General features: G+C 40.3%; 2 protein-coding genes and 1 long non-coding RNA gene across 4 annotated transcripts; 2 read left to right on the top strand and 1 right to left on the bottom strand.

Annotated features, from left to right (window-relative positions):
* Positions 1-5530: 5530 nt before the first annotated feature.
* Positions 5531-8872, top strand: LOC146384489 (uncharacterized). 2 transcript variants are annotated; one of them, XM_084936468.1, is made up of 3 exons: positions 5531-6327; positions 7600-7644; positions 7737-8872. In XM_084936468.1, the coding sequence occupies exons 2-3, from the start codon at positions 7605-7607 to the stop codon at positions 8633-8635; spliced, it is 939 nt and encodes a 312-aa protein (XP_084792594.1). In that variant the 5' UTR covers positions 5531-6327; positions 7600-7604; the 3' UTR covers positions 8636-8872. The 2 variants fall into 2 exon arrangements, with proteins under 2 accessions (XP_084792594.1, XP_084792593.1); XM_084936467.1 differs by lacking the exon at positions 5531-6327 and having other exon boundaries at positions 7157-7644.
* Positions 8873-9562: 690 nt separating this feature from the next.
* Positions 9563-10394, bottom strand: LOC146384490 (uncharacterized). Its single transcript, XR_014800623.1, has 3 exons — positions 10050-10394; positions 9892-9974; positions 9563-9800 (listed from the first exon to the last, which is right to left on the bottom strand). It is a non-coding gene; the product is annotated as an uncharacterized LOC146384490 (long non-coding RNA).
* A 4785-nt stretch (positions 10395-15179) lies between these two features.
* On the top strand, positions 15180-16867 carry LOC146384491 (uncharacterized). The gene is made up of 4 exons (XM_084936472.1): positions 15180-15626; positions 15781-15936; positions 16200-16292; positions 16517-16867. Exons 1-4 carry the CDS (start codon positions 15180-15182, stop codon positions 16826-16828), a joined length of 1008 nt encoding a protein of 335 aa, XP_084792598.1. The 3' UTR covers positions 16829-16867.
* Positions 16868-18507: the final 1640 nt, after the last annotated feature.

An 18507-nucleotide genomic window follows, 5' to 3' on the forward strand; every position in this document is an offset into this window, starting at 1 on the left:
GTCGTTCCCCTCAGAGTTAAAGGCTCGTCTTATTTTATGTTTTAAATTTTCATCAGCAGCATCCCTGAAGGGACTGAAACGAATTAAACTTATCTCGCTAACGAATACTTATACGAGCATCCAAATGAGACGAGCGCCTCCTGGAAGTCTCCCAGCACAGGAGATAGATACTTCATGTCCTGATTTGTGTAAACTGATTTTTCATTTGTAAGATGGATTTTCAGGTTATTAATAAGCTTTATATTGGAATTTGGAGCCCCTACAATGTTAGAGGGGGAACTCGTACAGCTCCAGCGAGGAAGAACCCGCCGGTGTCGGGCATACGGAAAGGCAGCCTTGTATATAAACACATGGGGAGTGGATAAGAAGTACTGAGCCTATTGCAATAATAACCAATAATAATGTTGTAGAGTAGTAACAAGAATCATAACTTAGATTTATAGAGCACCCTTCAAAGTACCCGAGGTTTCTTTAGACACAGAAAAAAGGCTTCAGTGAGCATGTGACATTTCAGCTGCTTTTTGAGATGGAGGATCACAGATCTCAGAGGGGAGCATGTTTCAGAGTGAAAGCCCTGCTCCCAAAGGACCGCTGTCTGGAGTGCTTGATGGAGAGTGAGCATTTGTACTGAGGAAGGTAGAGTCCAGCGTGGGGAGCAAGAGCATGAAGGGATTGGCATGTGAGGAGGATTTTATAGGACATACGGGCTTTCACTGGGAGCCAGTGGAGGTGTGTAGCTAGGAGATGATTCAGGGTCACCTGATCAGCCCTAACTACTCTCTGTCACAGACGAATATTCTAAGCCTAATCTTAAAAGTAGAGTTGAGTGTCTGTCATCCAAACCCAAAGTGGGACAGCTGAAGGCTCTGCCTCCCATCCTACTTTTAAAAACTCGAAGAGTGTAGTGTAATGTAAGCCTGCAGTGTGAGAGTGACGTGCTCGGTCCTGATAATGAGGCGCTCTGAGGTCTTTAAGATGTGAGTCTGATCAGTCAGGACTTTGTATTTGAGGAGAAGGATGTGAAATTCAGAATTTAACAGGGAACCAATGAAGAGAAGCTAACATGAGCGTAACATGATCTCTTGCAGCGCTGTTGTGCATTTACACCTGCTTCACATAGCAGCTGATCAGCGGTGCAGAGGTACGAGAGCAGTGAAGCCCATGAGCTCTGTAAGAAAAATAGGAAGGTCTCCATGTCACCAGTCTTGTTTTAATCAGCAAATCAGTGTTACACCAGTTTTGGGAAGAAGATCAAGGTTGGAATTTCCTGTTAATGACAGAAAATATCCAATGACGGTGACTCTGAGAATACAATGTTTGTACGAGCTCAGACAGTCGAGCCCCTGAAGATGAAAACACAAGTTCAATTCAATTTTATTTATAGAGCCAAATCACAACAACAGTCGCCTCAAGGCGCTTTAGTTTTCTTTGTAAATGTGAAAAAACCACAAATATGCTGCTGTGTAAAGTGAAAAATGTTTTTTTTTATTGTGTTGACATTCCGAACAGTCCCAGGACATCTTTATCTATAAAAACTAATCCCTGAATGCTGTGGCTTCATTTCCACCTAAAGCCGCGACACCACTTCTGTCTCAGCCAACAAAATCATCGAGACTTTCTCTCCATCTTCATCTTTAACAGGCTGGCGTCGCGCTCCTCAGTGAGTCACAGCGTTTCCTTGCATATGGCGTGCGGCATCTTCTGTTAACCTTTGACCCTTAAAGCTGCTGAGAAAGTCTTTGAGTGTTTAAAGTTCAGCTTTTTTTTTTTTTTTTTTGTCCGAATTTGAGCGTTTTGGTAAATCGAGGCTGTAAAACTCTACATTTACACATCAGTTCTGTATCAAAAAGCTACAAAGGTGCTACATTCTTGTTCCGGTGTAATGGCAACGCGTCTCCACGCACAGGCTGCACTGTCCAGGAGGGGGTCCCCCCCCTTATCATTTCTCCTCCAGCTGCAGAGCCACTGCAAAGCTGATCCAGAGTCAGTTTAGAGTCTATTACAGGTTTTAAAGAAAACCTTGTGTAGCCCTTTATTTGTGCTGCAAAGTGAGGCCGATCAGCAGCTGAGACAGTTTCTCCGTCCAAGTTTGTCTCTTATTCAAGTAAAAAAAAAAAAAAAATCCTTTGGCTACCTGCTGGATGTTTAAGTCTCCGCCTCACTGTCACGTTCATCTTGATTGGTGGGTTCATTTTGGTTTAGAACTCAGCGACCAATGAGACGAGCAGAGAGGCAGAGAAGAGAGAGAGCGACAGGGAGATGGCTGCCGCCCCGCCGCAGTCCTTAGCGTTCTCCTGTAGGACGAAACAAATGTGATGCTCAGTCCTTTCATAGCAGTTTCTCTGAGTACATCAGCGTTCACCTGTTTCACCACACAATCATTAGTTAGCTTTACAGAATGAACAGCAGATCATGGATGACTTGATGTATGAAGGGTCAGTGAAGTTGATTTTTCTGTCCGTACTCTGGACTCATTTTAGCATAAATTATATTCTAACGCGTGCATACTTAAAGCGAGTAGACCTACAGTATCACAGTTTTTCTCTTTTTCTTGCTTTTCTTAGATGCACTCAAACCTTCTGTTTACATGGGGCAGCCAATCAAACGACAGCTGGGTTAAAGGGAGGAGGAGCTAAAAACAGCTTACTTCAGACTTGAGTGCTAGAAAATAAGGCAACATATTTTTGGTTTGGCTTCTTTAGTTCTGAACCAACTGATGCAGAGTCTGAGATATTTAACCCACAGTCTGAGTGTTCCTTTGGAGATCATCCTGACATCCTGATAAATGATGCACCACAGTCCAGTGTAAGCAGTAGATTATTACAAGCTATGACCCATCATGCAAAGCTCTTCTAGGGGAGTCCAAGAATAAAAATAAGGAGCTGGAAAAACATCTGCTTTAAACAGCCATCAAGTGTGACGGGACTGATGTTAGAGATTATACACAAGCTGCAACAACGACTGTTAAATGATTAGTGGAACCTTTAAAGTGAAGAATTTGAATCCCTTAAAAAAATCACTCTTAACAAAAGAGGTGATGTTCTGCTTTTCAGCTGACTGTTGGATGTGCTGCAGGACAGAGGTGCGTCAGTACCCGATTGACCCTGAGACCTGCTTCGCCTTTATTTATTTCACACACAGACACACACACCTTATGTGTTGTTGCTAGTTTTCAGTGTGAGGTTCTTTATTTGCCTTTAAAATCACCACGTTTGTGTTTGTTAAATAGTCTTGCAGTTCTTTTGCGTTCACAGTCAGCAGTGGGGCTCAGCACTGACCTTTGGGTGGTAGGCGTGACATGACTCAGGGCGCCGCCGCACCTTCTGGGATTTCATCCTGTTGCACTTCACTGTGGCGTTATGTTCACAGATATTAAGGAAAGCTGGAAGCTCGCTGTGAACAACCGTCGATCGGCAACGCCTGACTTTCTGGGAATAAATATATAATGGGGACGAAATTTTGTAGAAACAAAGCATGACGTAAATCTGAAGTTTCAAAGCCTCAGCTAAGAGCAAACAGATGTTGTGAGACTGCTCAGATAATCTATTAATGTTCTCATCATTGGCTGTGGAGTGGCAGTGAACTGCATCACTGATCTGAGGGAAAATAAGGAGATTACAGCACAAATGTGATTTTCCAGGCTGAATGCAGTCTTGCCCTCCCTGCAGTATTTGTGGCTGTAAGCATCCAGCAGGGGGCAGCATTTTGCTGCTGAGTATGTGAAGGATATATTTGATCTCTTTGGGCTCCAGCAGAATGGCTCCATACTGACGGGAGCAGTCACAGTAGGCCTGAGTCACGACCAGAACCAGGTTACTGTCAGGAATCTGCTGCACCACAAACATCCTGAAACGCAAAGAAGGCCGCAGTCAGTCACTGCCAATCATTCAATTATGCTTAAGTTGAAACTTCCTCGATTTAAGACCAGATTAACAAACTATGAATGAAGCTTGTTTTGATTTTTAACGTGTGTGTGTGTGTGTGTCATACTTCTGGCAGCGTCCACACTTGTTGAGGCTGTTGGCCTCTCTGACAGACGGGTCGTACATGAAGCCTGGGTAAGCTGTGTCGCAGGGCTGCAGCGCGTCCAACTTCTTCTGCTTATGAGCTGTGGAAACCACACACACACACACACACACACACACACACACACACACACACACACACACACACACACACTTGGTTTAAATGACACGACTGCATTCAGCAAGATATGGTCTTAACAAGTAATAACCCAGCATTAGTGCAGCATAACTGGCTTCAGCTGCTCTTCATTATGTTAAATCCCAGGATGAACCTGGTCATGAATTTGTCATGCTGCAGTGTCCAGTCAGAGGCGAGCAGCAGCCAGAGTATTTAATGTGTGAAACCAGATGAGATGATGCTGATAATATAACAGCAGTAATTTTATCAGCAAGTTGTTGATCAGTGCAGTCTGATAGAAACAGCTGAGTCTCCCACATTTTCATAGTTGACTGGAACATCTTCATCTCTATCATAATGTACCTGTCAAATAAATTATTATTAGTCCTTTATTTATCCAGGTAAAAATCTCATTGAGATTAACATCTAATTTCCAAGAGAGACCTGGCATCATGGCAGCAAAAGTCAAAAGTACATGCATCACATAATTACATAACAATTAAAAAATCTAGAGTGTGATTAAAGTGGTGGGTGGGTTCTTTTACATTTTGAGAGAAACCAATTGAGTCTAATAACAGATTAAATGCCATGTTGAGGCTGTCATTTTTAGCATCTACATGGATGTTAAAATCACCCACAATAATTATTTTATCTGAGCTCAGAACTAAATTAGATATAAAGTCTGAGAAATCAGACAGAAACTCTGTGTAAGGCCCAGGTGGACGATAGATGATAACAAGTAAGACTGGTTTCTGAGTTTCACAGCTGGGGTGGACAATGTTAAGCATCAGGCTTTCAAATGAATTAAAAGTCTGTCTTGGTCTTTCATTAATTAATAGGCTGGTGTGAAAAATTGCTGCCACACCGCCCCCTCGGCCTGTGCTTCGAGGTTTCTGGTAGTTAGAATGACTCGGGGGTGTTGATTCATTTAAACTAACATAATCATCCTGCTGCAACCAGGTTTCTGTAAGGCAGAGTAAATCAATTTGTTGATCAATTATTAAGTCATGTACTAACAGAGACTTGGAGGAGAGAGACCTGATATTTAATAATCCACATTTCACTGTTTTACTCTTTGGTTCAGATGTGGATGCTGTACTGTTCTTTCTTTTTGATTGTTTATGTTTAAGTTGTTTGTTGCAATACAAGACACAAAAAACCAGGTAGAAGTCCCGGGACCATGACATGCAGGTGGTTACATATGGTTAAAATGATTCAAATGCAGTAAGTATGCACGTTTCTCATATCAGCATAGTCCATAACTGGATTATTGTCTGTAGCCCACATGATTAAACACTTTAGTTACATAAAACATGTGAGTTTAGATTTTATCTATTGTATAGCCTGTATAGTAAATTAATATGTAGCCCAATAAGTATAAAATCCAGAAAGCTACACAACATGGGGCGGTTCACAGGTCTAACTTGAGTTTCACACAGTTTTTATTAGAACACAATCAAATTGTTAAATGCTTAAAGTACACAAAATGTCAGAAATCTGCACCGTCATGAACAGAAATTTAAAGCTAATTTTTCGTGATTTGTTGATTAACCCTCCGAGGTCTAAATCCCACGTTGTGCACATCAACATCACAGATTTGTACAAATAAAGTTTATAACAAAGACATGTTAAATATTAAGCTCTGGAAACAGCTTGGTTGTTGTTGTTTGGAACATGTTGTTTTGTTGCCATAGCGATGCCTCCAGGGAAAAATTAGGGAGCAGAGCAAGAATGAGACCATATTAGTGGATATATGTTTGATAACTTTGCCTAACAACCATAAAGAAATGTTTTATATTTTGTGTGTTATTGAGCTTTAATCCTGCATGAAGGCCAAGATGAATCTCTTAGAGTAGAACTTTACAGGAACTATTAGAATAAATAAAAATAATAACACATTGACTGCTTTAGTCTTTTAGATTCACTTCTGTCTGTTTTTTTTGTCTCCATTTAAAAGATATCAAACTCTGAGCAAACAACTTGATGTAAAAAGAATCTCTGCACATTCCGCAGTCTTTGCTGCTAAAGTGACATCACAGCATTTAAGCATGTTTTGAATGAAAACATCAGCATATGAACACAAAACTGAAGAGACACTGCAACCGTATGAAAGCAGACCACTATTTAGTGACATTTCGACGTTTCCCTGAGGATTAACTGCTCTGTAATTTACCAAGAACTAAAGTAAGCTCAAATTTCAGTTTATAAACTTAAGATCATTTACTTAAATATATAAAGCCGGATTTTCCTGCTTGCCAGGACAGTATTTATGTACTTTACATTGTGCAAGACTAGACTATATTTTCCATCATAGAGAGGATGATGTGGATCTATTATTCAGGAAAACAAATGAAGACTTAACTATTTGTCAGCTGATGTAATATTTGACAAATTATACATAAATTAGAAAATGTTCTTAATCATATCTGAGTGACAGAAGCTCTTTTTAACACGATTATTTCTGAGATTATTTTGTTCATTTAGGAAAATAGAGAAGACTTTTGTTCTCAAACAAACTATTAGAATTTCTGAGAAACTGAGGCTGCGTCCACATGTACACGGCTGTTTTTGAAAGCGCAGCTTTGTCTCTGCATTTGGGCCTTTCGTCCACACCTAAACAGCAGATTGAGTCACTGAAAGGTGAGATTTTTAAAAACTCCTGCCAGGGTGGAGATTTTTGAAAACGACGTTTTTGTGTTTAGGTGTGGACGAGGAAAGCGGACATTTACTCAGGCAATGTCAAAAGTGTGCGCCGCTGTTGACGCTGTGGCCACGTTAGTGTTTACATGAGATCAATTTCTACAATGGCGGATGTAGACAACATACTGTGTCTGTTAATCTTAGTATCTGCAGTTTTTACACACTTACATATACACACACAGTTACTGTGCCTCCATTTAGAAACACAGAGGCATCAGAGTGCGCATCAGACGTGGATTCTACATTCAACACAGTCGGTTTGGAATAAATGTCATTTAAAAAAATGACATTTATGTACGCTATATGCATTTTGTCCATTCCAAAGTTGTGAGTCTGTTCCAGCCAAAATGCTGTCTTTAGTTATTAACATTTGAAACGATGAAGGCAAGTGAAAGTAACACAAAATTAGCTGCTTTTCCAGAAAAAGACAAAAACTTTTCAGAAGTACGTAAGGTTTTGTGAGGTTTTCCCACCCAGGCTTCTAGACTTCTGATTGGCCAACATTTCTACACGGTTAAGATTTGGCGTGTTCTTGACAGCGTTTCACTTTGTTTTTAGCGTTTACATGTGGAAGGAGATATTTTTTCAAAACTGCACATGTGGACTGGATTTTTTTTAAACGAAAAAGGAAAACGTGCGTTTTCAAACATAGGCGTGTACGTTCGGACGCAGCCTAAAGTCATCACAAAAAAAGCAAATTCTCTGAACATTCTGAGTTGAGGTTTACTGATCATTGTTGTTTTGTGTTCCTTGTAGTCAAAATGAGTGGAAGAGGAGATGGATCACAAAATAACCGTAATGGTAAGCACATGTGCTCAGTCTTGAAATTGATGAAAAACAGATTTTCAGCAGATAGTTATGAATGCTAATTAAAAGATTAAATGATCTTGCAGGCCGACAGGTTAACCCACAAAGGTTTTCAAGTGGAGATCAGGAACATGCTAACCGACCAGCTAACCAACCAGCTAACCAACCAGCTAACGAAGATATTGGTGGACTCCGGGGCTTCGTGGTCGATCGTTATCGTGCTCTCCGTGATATTTGTCGGAGGCTGGATGCGCTAATAGCTTCAGTATTGAATCAATATGACGATTACCTTTACGATGACTATGTCAATTACAACAATGTCAACATTCAAAATAATAATGTGAGGGACAATAATGCCAATGCTGACAACAATGAACAGCATGAGGATCATAATGCTGTTGTTGTCGGTGGCATTGAAAATGAGGATTCTGATGAGGCATTTGAAGACTGTGAGGATGTTCACCAGTACATCCCAGAAGAGGACCCTCAGCCAGGTGTTTCCAGGAGGAGGTCTAGAGAGATGGATGAAGAAGATGTGGAACCAAACAAAAGAATCAGATGGAGCGAGGAGTTTTCTGATGATGACTCTGACTTCTTCTCTGCTTGCGACACTGATAGCGAGGGCTGTCCTCATGTTGGTAATATTGCCGATGAGGACATCAATCAGCAGGTAACAGAAGAAGAAGCACAGCCTGGTGGATCCACGAAAAGGTCCAGAGAGGAAGATGTTGACGAAGAAGGTCGTAATAGCAAAAAATCCAGGCTTGCACACTCTGATTCGGGGACCAGCTCAACTGTGTACGACCACTCTGAGAGCAGCAGTGATGAACTTTTTGAAGATGCGCACGAAGAGCTTGACAACCATGAAGCTGGAGGCTCGAGGAAGCGTTCCCGAGAGGATTTTGAGGAAGAAGAGGAATACTTGCCTGTGTGCAAATTTCGGAGGTGTTCAACTGAGTCCACCAGCAGCAGTGATGAAGACTAAGACTATTTCGACGGGTTTCTTCAGTATCCTTTTAGTAGGCTGATGGGCTACTCAGGTGACCCTGAATCCTCCATGCTGCAATAAGCTGGGCATACACTGTGCTGCGATTTTTTTCAGTCGCGTTATTCAGCTCCTGCTCAAACTGTACGATTGACTCGCAGGGGTGAGAAGTTTGTGCCGTGGCTTGTGTCCAGATGACACGCCGCACCGCCGTTCTACTCCGTCTTTTCACTCTCATTTCTGCGTTTGCGCGTGCGCATTGTGAGACGCTGTGACGCCCTCGGGACGACCGACAGGATTTCAAACAGGTTTGATTTTCTTACGAGCAAACGATTGATGATCGGGAGCTGGTCGTGAGGCGTTAATCGCTTCTCGTTACCCCATGTAGACGATGCACGACACACGATCAAGGCCAAACTCGGGACGACCCCCAAAACGGTCGCACGACTGAAAAATCGGCTCAAAATGGGCCAAAAATCGCACAGTGTATGCCCAGCATTAGGCTGCCGGGGGATTCCCATGATCCACTGGGTGCTTCTTCTTCGCCCACTATGTTTAATAGACCTCTCTGCACTGAATGGTACTTGTTATTAACCTCTGGTTCTCTTCCACAGCATGTCTTTATCCTGTTTTACTTGCCCCTCCCCAACCGGTCGCAGCAGATGGCCGCCCCTCCCTGAGCCTGGTTCTGCTGGAGGTTTCTTCCTGTTAAAAGGGAGTTTTTCCTTCCCACTGTCGCCAAAGTGCTTGCTCATAGGGGGTCATATGATTGTTGGGGTTTTCTTTGTAAGTATACCTTACAATATAAAGCGCCTTGAGGTGACTTTTGCTGTCATTTGGCGCTATATAAATAAAATTGTAAAGCGCTTTGAGTGGTCCCGAAAAGCGCTTTATAAATGCAATCCATCATTATTATTATTATTATTATTAAAATTGAATTAAAAATTGAATAGATGTCACTGTGATGATTTCTTCCCTCCATAGAAAGCTTAGACCCAAATGCAGATTCAATGCACATGGTTAAACTATTTATGAGACTTTGTTTAAAGAGAGGGAATGGAGAACGTGGCTCGAGCTAGGAGTGTCAGCAGAGAGCAGGAACCAGAGGAAAAGCTATCGAGAGACTGAACACCTGGCTCCTGATGGGAACAATCCAACGGGAATTCTGCAACAGAGGGAGAAGAAGTTGAAGTTGAAAGATTTACGCTGTGTCACATGAAAATATTCCTTTGCAGCATTTGATTGAAAATAATTACTTTGATTCCATCACATCTTAAATGAATAGTGCTGGACGGGTAAGGGAGTTTGAGGGTAGGATGAGTATGTTGGCAGAGGAGACCTAAACACAGGGAAAACAAGGTTAAACACAGGGAAGGAGCAAGCCAGAACTGGAGCAGAGGTGAAGCCTAGTTACCACTGGAGATGGCAGAACAAACTGGCGAGGAGTAGCAGGCAGCGCTGGTTTAAGAAGCCCTCCTGCTGATTGTTTGCAGATGAGGCCCAGGTGAGATGCTGGAAACTCCACCTCTGAAGTGTGGACACAGTATCCCGATTCCACGTGGAAAAGCCCCTCAGACACTTCCATGGTGCATGAGAAGAAGGATGAGAAAGCATTCATTGTCCATCCATCCGTCCGTCAGCGTAATGCCTGAAGGTTTATTCAGATGTAAATATATTACATTTTTAAATAAAGATCATCAGTGTTTTTAATGACACTGCATTTCATTCACGTGTCTCTATTGGACAGTGTTGTAGAAGTCACAGAAGACAAGAATCAGTTCCAGCTTGGCCTGACGTTTGATCACTAGTGTCCTGTTTCGTATTTGAGAAAAGAGACATACGACTGAAGGTCCATAGTGCGTCAAAACAATGATTTTATTAAAACACATATATGTGGTGAAGATGGGCTCTGCAAAACATCAGCCTCGATCTCCCCAGAACAGTACACGGGTGTGATATTTATACATATGATGACAAGTAATATGCGTCACCGCAGATGCATGTTCCAGTAACTCCAGCCTGGACATATTCTAAAAAAGAACAGTTACTTCCTCTCCCACCCACCAGATGCTTCCTGTTATTCCACTCTCTGGGCTTATCAGAACTAAACTGTCACGTATGCAGGTAAACAACTTTTGGAGTCAGTTTCTAAATACTGTATATTCAGGCAAACTGTGTGTCTGTGTTAACCTTAGTGCATGACCTCCCTCTGCGTCATCTGTTACCAGGCAAACTTCAATGCAGCAAGCTGCTGAATGCACACACACAGGCCTATACAACATGTATCATATGTGGTAAATTGTACTGTAAGCATGTAGGCAACCTTTCAATAGCTGTGCTTTGCTCCATAGATCAGTCGAACTCGCGTCGGCTGTAGCTTCAAACCATTAATTAACTTGACCGAGCTTCAACTCTTTAATAAGCACAAAAAGGCAATATGTGTGTATATAAGATTATTATGTAATTATACTAACACCTGAAATACAGACTTTAATATAACATCAACAGTTTCAATAAATGTTTCAATGAAATGATAATGATAAATCATAAATGATGCAACAGTAATAATAATGATTATGAATAGTAACAGTAAAATAATATTTCATCCCGACACTAGTGATGTGCGATACCACTGATTTCCTTTCCGATCCGATACCAAGTAAAATTCAGGGTGGTATCGACGGTACTGATCCGATACTTTGTACAAAAACTTTACTCTTTTATTGTATCTCAAATTATAGCGTCATAATCATTACAGGACATCAGATTACTTGTTCTTATCACTTAATAATGCAGAATTCATCATATAGAAATACAAAACCTGAAGTTGTGCGCTATTTGAACACCTTGCCTGCCTGCAGCACTAAAGGACTCCGTGAGAGACGTCTGTCTCGCCCTAGCAGCACCTGTCCTTCTCCTCCTCTTCAGTTCGCCTCAACATACGCTCGTCATATTCTGTGATATGATTTACTCTGAGGTGTTTGACAAGGTTGGTGGTGTTGCCACAACACCTCACTTTCTTGCCACATGTATCGCAAACCACGTCTCGGCTGTTTGTGGATGTAAAATACGTGCACACATGACTCCAGTTACGCTCAGCCATTGTTGTGAGTGCGCACGCCAGAGGCTGCCACACATTTATACAGCCGTATTTCACACATGACTATAAAAGGCGGACGAGGGAGTAGTTCTTTCCAATGTAGACAATCCGAATGATAGTTTCTTTCCACTGTGTTCCTGTTTATGAAAAACTACAATTTTACCCAAAATGATTAAAATATCGATATTTTAATGTGGAAACCTTCTGTTTCCACATCTGGACTTTCTGTTGCTGCTGTGAAACTTTCTTTGAAGTGGCTCATCAAAGTTGTAATTGATAATCAATTCCCGCACAATGTGAGAATCCAATCAATTTGCTTATCAGGGGAAAGGTGTGATTTTTTTTAGGACACAGGAGCCTAACATTAACCGGTTTAATCTTAGCTTATTTCCATAAGAAGAAAAACATAGTGAGAAAGAGATCACCAAAATATACATGTACAAATGTGAAATGGTCATATGTAGTGTGAAAGAGCTATTTGACATCTTTTACCTCCTAGGACCTGCCGTCCACATATGTGGACATCGCATTTTGGTTTATTTAGACCAAAATACTCAATTTTGCTCTACAAGGGCCTGATATCCATTTACGGGGACATTATACTGCTACAGTTCTATCAAAATTTTAAATCAATATCTTCACATGTGGCTTCGATTTTCCATAAAAACAAAAATAAGGTAAAAAAAAAAAAAAAATCAGGTAATTCTTTGTTTTTACATTCATTGGACCCAATCAGCCCAAATATCAAAGACAAATTAAAAATGCATGCTGTGGAAGAGTTTGGGTCTTAGGAGGTGTTGTGGAAATTTTAATTACCAAAGCCTGCAGACACGATGAGTTGTAACAACACCTTTATTTCAGCTATCTTATGCATAAGGAGGGACGTCAGTCAGGGGGCACTGAAAGTCGTCTCTGACAATGAACAGTTCAGGTCCCTTTTATACACAGTCGCAGAACAAAAGGCTTTTACAGTTGCAGTTCACACCTTGGCTCTAAACAGAAAGACTCTCTATCACCTGTGTGAATCTCCCCCACTCTGGGGTCAAAGCCTTCCTGTGTGAGCTTCCGTATCCTGGGAGACATTCACCAGTTTCTCACCGTCTGTTTCCCAGCGTGAATGAGGTGTGAACCAGGCATACTAAACTAAGTAACATGAAAGCATTTCATCAAGACAATACATTAAAGAGAGATCCCACAACCCATATTAAACTAAGTAACATGAAAGCAAGACAATACATGAAAGGACAATACACTAAAGAGAAATCCCACAACAGAGGTTAAATTCAAAGTAATGTATAAATCCACTTCCATAAAACATGAAAAGGCGGAGCAGCGATGCCCATCTCAGCCAGTGTATGATGGTGGGGCAAGATGGCAGCTTCCACAACATGACGCCAGCTCCTATGTATTTTTAGTAGATAAATGATACGTTTATGACAATGTATCAATTTGTTGGAAGATGTAATTACACCTTAATTATGTAATTAGAAGCAAAAATGATTCTTTTTTTAATCAAATCACCTCAAAAAATTACTGTACTTACTTTCTAATTGATTCTTTACCTCTAAAAGGGGTGGCTGTGGCTCAGGAGGTGGAGCAGCTCATCTACTAATCAGATGGTTTTTGGGTGGATCCCTGGCTGCTCCAGACTGCATGCTAACTGTCCTTGGGCAAGACATTAACCCCAAGTCACTCTCTGATGCATTCATCAGAGTGTGAATGTGTGTGAATGTTAGATAGAAAGCACAGAAAAAGGGCTTCTATGAACAGGTGTGAATGAGGCAACCTGTATAGAGCGCTTTGAATGTTCAGGTAGAGTAGAAAAGCACTGTAAAAATTTCTCTGTGTTGATTTCTTTTAGTTGGATCACTTGTGCCTGAAGATGAGCCTGCATGGCTTGTTCTCGTGACTCTGAAGGATATCACAGAACTCGTCGTGTCCCCTGTGCATAGTGATGACTCTCTGGCTTTTTTGGAAAGCAAAATTATAGAGCACAGACAGCGATACCAGGCACTGTTTCCTGATGTTAAGCTACCACCAAAACACCATTATTTGGAGCACTATCCACAGATGATTAGGTTTTTTGGTCCAGTTGTTTGGCTGTGGACAATGCGTTTCGAGGCCAAACACAGCTTTTTCAAGCAGGTCATCAGACACACAAGCTGCTTTAAGAATGTGCCTCTCTCCTTAGCCTCAAAGCATCAGATGATAATAGCTTACCATCTAAGCTCCCCATCTCTTGGCAAGTCTGAACTAGAGGTCTCGGCTGTATCAACTTTTCCAGTGGATTTGCTTAAAGAGGAGATGGCTAGAGTCATTAGGCAAACATTCCCTGACATTCTAGAGATAAACCTTGCACAGTGTGTGACAATAAAGGGCAGAACTTATAGGAAGGGAATGGTACTGGCCCACAGGGCAGCTGGTGGGTTGCCAGAATTCTGTGAAATAAACCACATCTGCATTGTAAACCAGAGCATATTCTACATTGTCAGAGAGCTTGGTGGCTGGTACAGGGAGCACTACAGAGTTTTTGAGCTCAACCCAGTATCTGCAAGAATATTCACTCTTGTTTCACTCCGTGAACTCCTTGACACTTATCCACTGGTTGACTACAAGATCGGATCAGTCCGCATGGTGACTTTAAAAAGGCATATAGAAATAAAAGGTGTGCAAATATTTGTAATGAGTTCAGTCACATGTATTTCACTAGATACATTCTATCTTTTTTTTTTTTGTATATCTGACCTTTTATAACCGACTGATATGTATGGATAACTGTACGAAGACTAAACTGAAATTATTCTTTCTGGGTGTCTGATGTATTTTTTTTTTTTTTTGTCTACAGAATAGCTGCTTGAAATGGGGACCCCTCTGATCCTAAAGATCATCTTGACTGATGGAACCTGTCAAAGGCTCACTCTCTCCATTGGACCACCTGAATCAATTGAGGATCTCATTGTTGAAGTCAAGAGACAGTGTGGTCTTCAGGGCAATTTCAGACTTCAGTTTATGGATTCCTTGTTTGGGAATGAGTTCCTTAATCTTACCTCAGTTTCAGAAGTGGCAGACAGAGGGACTCTTAAAGTTATTGACATGTCAAGACCCACCACTATGCAGCATGAGGATTATATCATTCTTGATCCTGTCCAGGACTCCGAAGCCCTCAGCTGTTCCTCTGTTAACGATTCTTCGTACCTGTCTGGTGGATCTGTGGACACGGATGTGTTGTCATCAAGTGAGTCAACAAGCTGACGATCTTCTTGGCCTGCTGTCTTTTATGTGCCCAAGTTTTCGTATGATGCTGAATTACAACTTCAGCAGGCAAAAATTGCGTACAATCAGAATGGAACTGCACTTATTCCAGATCCCAAGTTGAAGTCAGCCATCCTTGACGCTTTGGTGCAGGAAATTGTGAAGTATAAAGTGTATGTCAGTGATAAAGAAATGGATCAAGTAGCTCAGAGTCTGATCAAGAAGCATCCCTGTCTAACTGAGACAGGCTCCAACACTGGATTTGGAGGATGGAAGACCAGTTTAAAATATAAACTCTCAAACTATCGCACCCAGCTACGAAAACTGGGCTGCCCAGAGGTGACCGTAAACTCTCTAAAGAACAAACCTGTTGGAAGATGCAGTGCAGCCTTTGGTGTCAAAAAAGCAAAGAGGGGAGAAGTTAACTTTTGCCCAACATACCCACCAGAAGAAACTGAGGAGAGCCTAGAGGCAATGCGGAAAACTTTACTCTTGGACATAAAGAAGAAGAACAACAGAGAGTTGTTGAAATTCAAGATGGAAAAGACTTTTGCCTACAGAAGACATGAAGTTGTTCGTGATGCACCAATGGTAGAAGCTTTCATGGCAAGATGGCCTGCTCTATTTGATGTCCATGAGGTAAAGTTTGACTCATACCGGGAGTTCTTGGAAGAGGTGTTAAGCTAAAATACTTTAGGCACATTTAACCGCCCATTTCTTCAGCATTGGTGATTGTGGCCTTCTTCCTGGTGTTAAACATTTGAAGCTCACTCTTTTGTGCTGATGTTTTCAGATCAATGCTGAGTTTAAAAGAATTACCACAATCCCCCTTCAATCAAAGTTCCTGTCTCAGATGGATCTCCACTTAGACAAGCTGGTGAAGCTGTTCAAAAGAAGAGGAGGACAGCTTGGACAAAGACTGAAAAAAATTGTGGCACAAATGGATAATGTAAGTGATAAAGCCTTAACACAACTATGACCCCTTTTGGACAAAACTTTTAATTGTGGAAAATTGTAAATGTTTTCCAATGATAAATGCTCTCATCTTGTACTACTTGTACATCTGCTTGTTTTTGTTTTAATCTTTACTTTGTCAACTTTATTAGTATGTGTGCCTTTACTTTGAAAGCATTCATGTAAAGTACAGTACTAAAACCTAAAATCAATGAGAAGGGCTGACTGAAGATACTAATCACACAAATTTAATTTCAGTGTGAAGATGTTGATGCTGGACGTGAGTGTGTCATTAAGGGAGTGTGTATCTACATGGGTGAAGATCCTGACAACCTTATCCGGGAGTATGTGGTAAGTACTTGGGGTATTTTATTTTATTTTATTTATTTATTTTATTTTATTTTATTTTATTTTATTTTATTTTATTTTATTTTTTTATTTTTTTTTTTATTTTATTTTATTTTTTTTTTTGGGGGGGGGGGGGGTTGACTTTCACCAGTACATCATATTGCTCACTTGCCATGGATTGAGTAACATGACTTCTTTTATTTTATTTATTTATGTATTTTTTACAGGACATGGATGAAGACGCCATCAATGAGGCCATCGAAGACACCACTGTTGGAATTTATCTTCTTAAAGAACAAGCTTCAGCAGATGAACAAGAAGACATTGGAGTTGTCCTTGAAGGCATCAGGGTGGTGAAGAATTTGGATAATGTAGCATTTGCTGTGGTAATGCTATTTGGACTCATGTATGCACTAAACCTTGCCTACCCTGCTGACCTCCGCTACACCTTTGAGGTTTTCCAGAAGGTTTTCATGGAACTGGATGGAGCTAAACTCTCCAACAAAGTTCTTGCTCTCAAAAACCGTCTGTTTCATTGAAGAGTCAAAGACTGCACTTCAGCAATTCTTTACTGAACACAAAACGAAAAACTGCAATGTTATACTGCTGATACTGTTTGTTTGGGGTTTTTTGTTGTTGTTGTTGTTTTTTCTCATGTGACTGCACTTCAAGGTGACACTTTTTTTTTCTTTTGGTGGTATTGTATTGCGAGAAATGTTTACAGAGGTTTTTTAGCAATGTGCTCTGGGTCAACCTTTACATCCTGCTTATACGTTCAAAAGGAAGATTCCTTTAGGTGTTTGGTATTATGTGACAGTGTCATTTAAGCTTCAATTTAGTAAAAAAAAATTCTGTACAGCTAAAAACAAAATGTGATATGTATGAAGATATATCTTATCCTTAATAGCAGCTTGCTGCCTCTTTGAGTTTTGGAAGACCAATCTAAGCTGAAATTGTTCTATATATGTACAGACTTGATCATTCAAAGCAGCTTGCTGGTTTCTGTCTCTTAAACTCCAGGTAACAGGAGTTGTAGAAATGTTAAATGCAAAAAAAAGTTATATTTGTGTAAGCCTGTTTGTTCATGGATGCTTTTTGATTCTTTTTCCAAGTAGGCTTAATTTAGTTTCAAACTTTTAATTGTGAAATTAAATACAAATATGTGTAAGATGACAGGATCATTAAGAAGCACTTATTTGTAGCTTTCTTGTATTGCTGCTAAGGTCAGTTTTGAGGGGAAATATTTACAAATGTTTTAAATCTTTCTTTCAGTTATATCTGCAGGCAATCTCTAAAACTGTGTAACAAGTTTATATGCTTGCTGTTTTCACTGCTGTAAAAATAAAGGTGAACTTTTCAGCACTCACATTTTTTTTTTTGCCTTTTTTGTCAATAACATTTAGTTTATATTTACATTATTATATTGTACATAGGCAAGAAACCAAGGACTGAATTTTTATGAAGTTGACTTAAAATAATTAAGTAGGATTTAAAGCCATAATCTGTGTTGCAGGAACATAATTATAATGCCTTTATGTTACACAATTTCATTAAGTACCACTGACAATCAAATATACGTTGGTGTTAAACTTTAAAATGTATCAACATTACGTAATACATTGATATTTTGGTAACGAAGTGATATCTGCCCGATATCCGTGCTCTCTATTTATTAATAAAAGTCAAACTTCATTAATGGTAAGTGACAGAGATCTGATGAGTTCTTGCTGGTTTGTATCCACAGGAGGATACAAGCAGCTGCTTCTGTTTGTAGTCACCGTGCACACATGTTGTGTTTAATTGTGTCCGTGTTCATTTTTAAACACGTTTTTTAAATCAAATGTTTATGTATACATCAAGATTAATGTTCCAAACAAATGACACTATACAGCAAATACATACATAGACATATGCAGCAAAAGGAATCTGAGAAGATGTTTAACTTCTAAATGTTTAAATTGTTTGTTTGTTTGTTTTATATCGTTCAAAGTCTGTCAGTTTGTCATTCCCTGTTATTCCTGCTGACTGATCACTCAAATAAAGTGACACAACATGACCGTGGGTCTGATTTTTCTGGTAAACTTGTTTAGTAGTCCACTGGAGACGTATACCCTGTTCTTTGAACTTTAATACTGGACAGAAAATCGTCTCCTTCCAAAAACAAAGGGTAGCATTAGTATGAACAGCAAAACAATGTAGAAGATTTTCTTTTCTCTTT

Source organism: Perissodus microlepis, chromosome 7 (assembly GCF_051167445.1).
Source record: "Perissodus microlepis isolate ML-2025 ecotype Zambia chromosome 7, ASM5116744v1, whole genome shotgun sequence".
Lineage (NCBI taxonomy): Eukaryota > Metazoa > Chordata > Actinopteri > Cichliformes > Cichlidae > Perissodus > Perissodus microlepis.

Coding starts and splice junctions, on each gene's coding strand:
- LOC146384491 (XM_084936472.1), top strand. CDS start 15,180: ATGGATCAAGTAGCTCAGAGTCTGATCAAGAAGCATCCCTGTCTAACT. Junction 15,627..15,780: donor CTCTATTTGATGTCCATGAG/GTAAAGTTTGAC, acceptor TGATGTTTTCAG/ATCAATGCTGAGTTTAAAAG. Junction 15,937..16,199: donor TTGTGGCACAAATGGATAAT/GTAAGTGATAAA, acceptor ATTTAATTTCAG/TGTGAAGATGTTGATGCTGG.
- LOC146384489 (XM_084936468.1), top strand. CDS start 7,605: ATGAGTGGAAGAGGAGATGGATCACAAAATAACCGTAATG. Junction 7,645..7,736: donor ATCACAAAATAACCGTAATG/GTAAGCACATGT, acceptor ATGATCTTGCAG/GCCGACAGGTTAACCCACAA.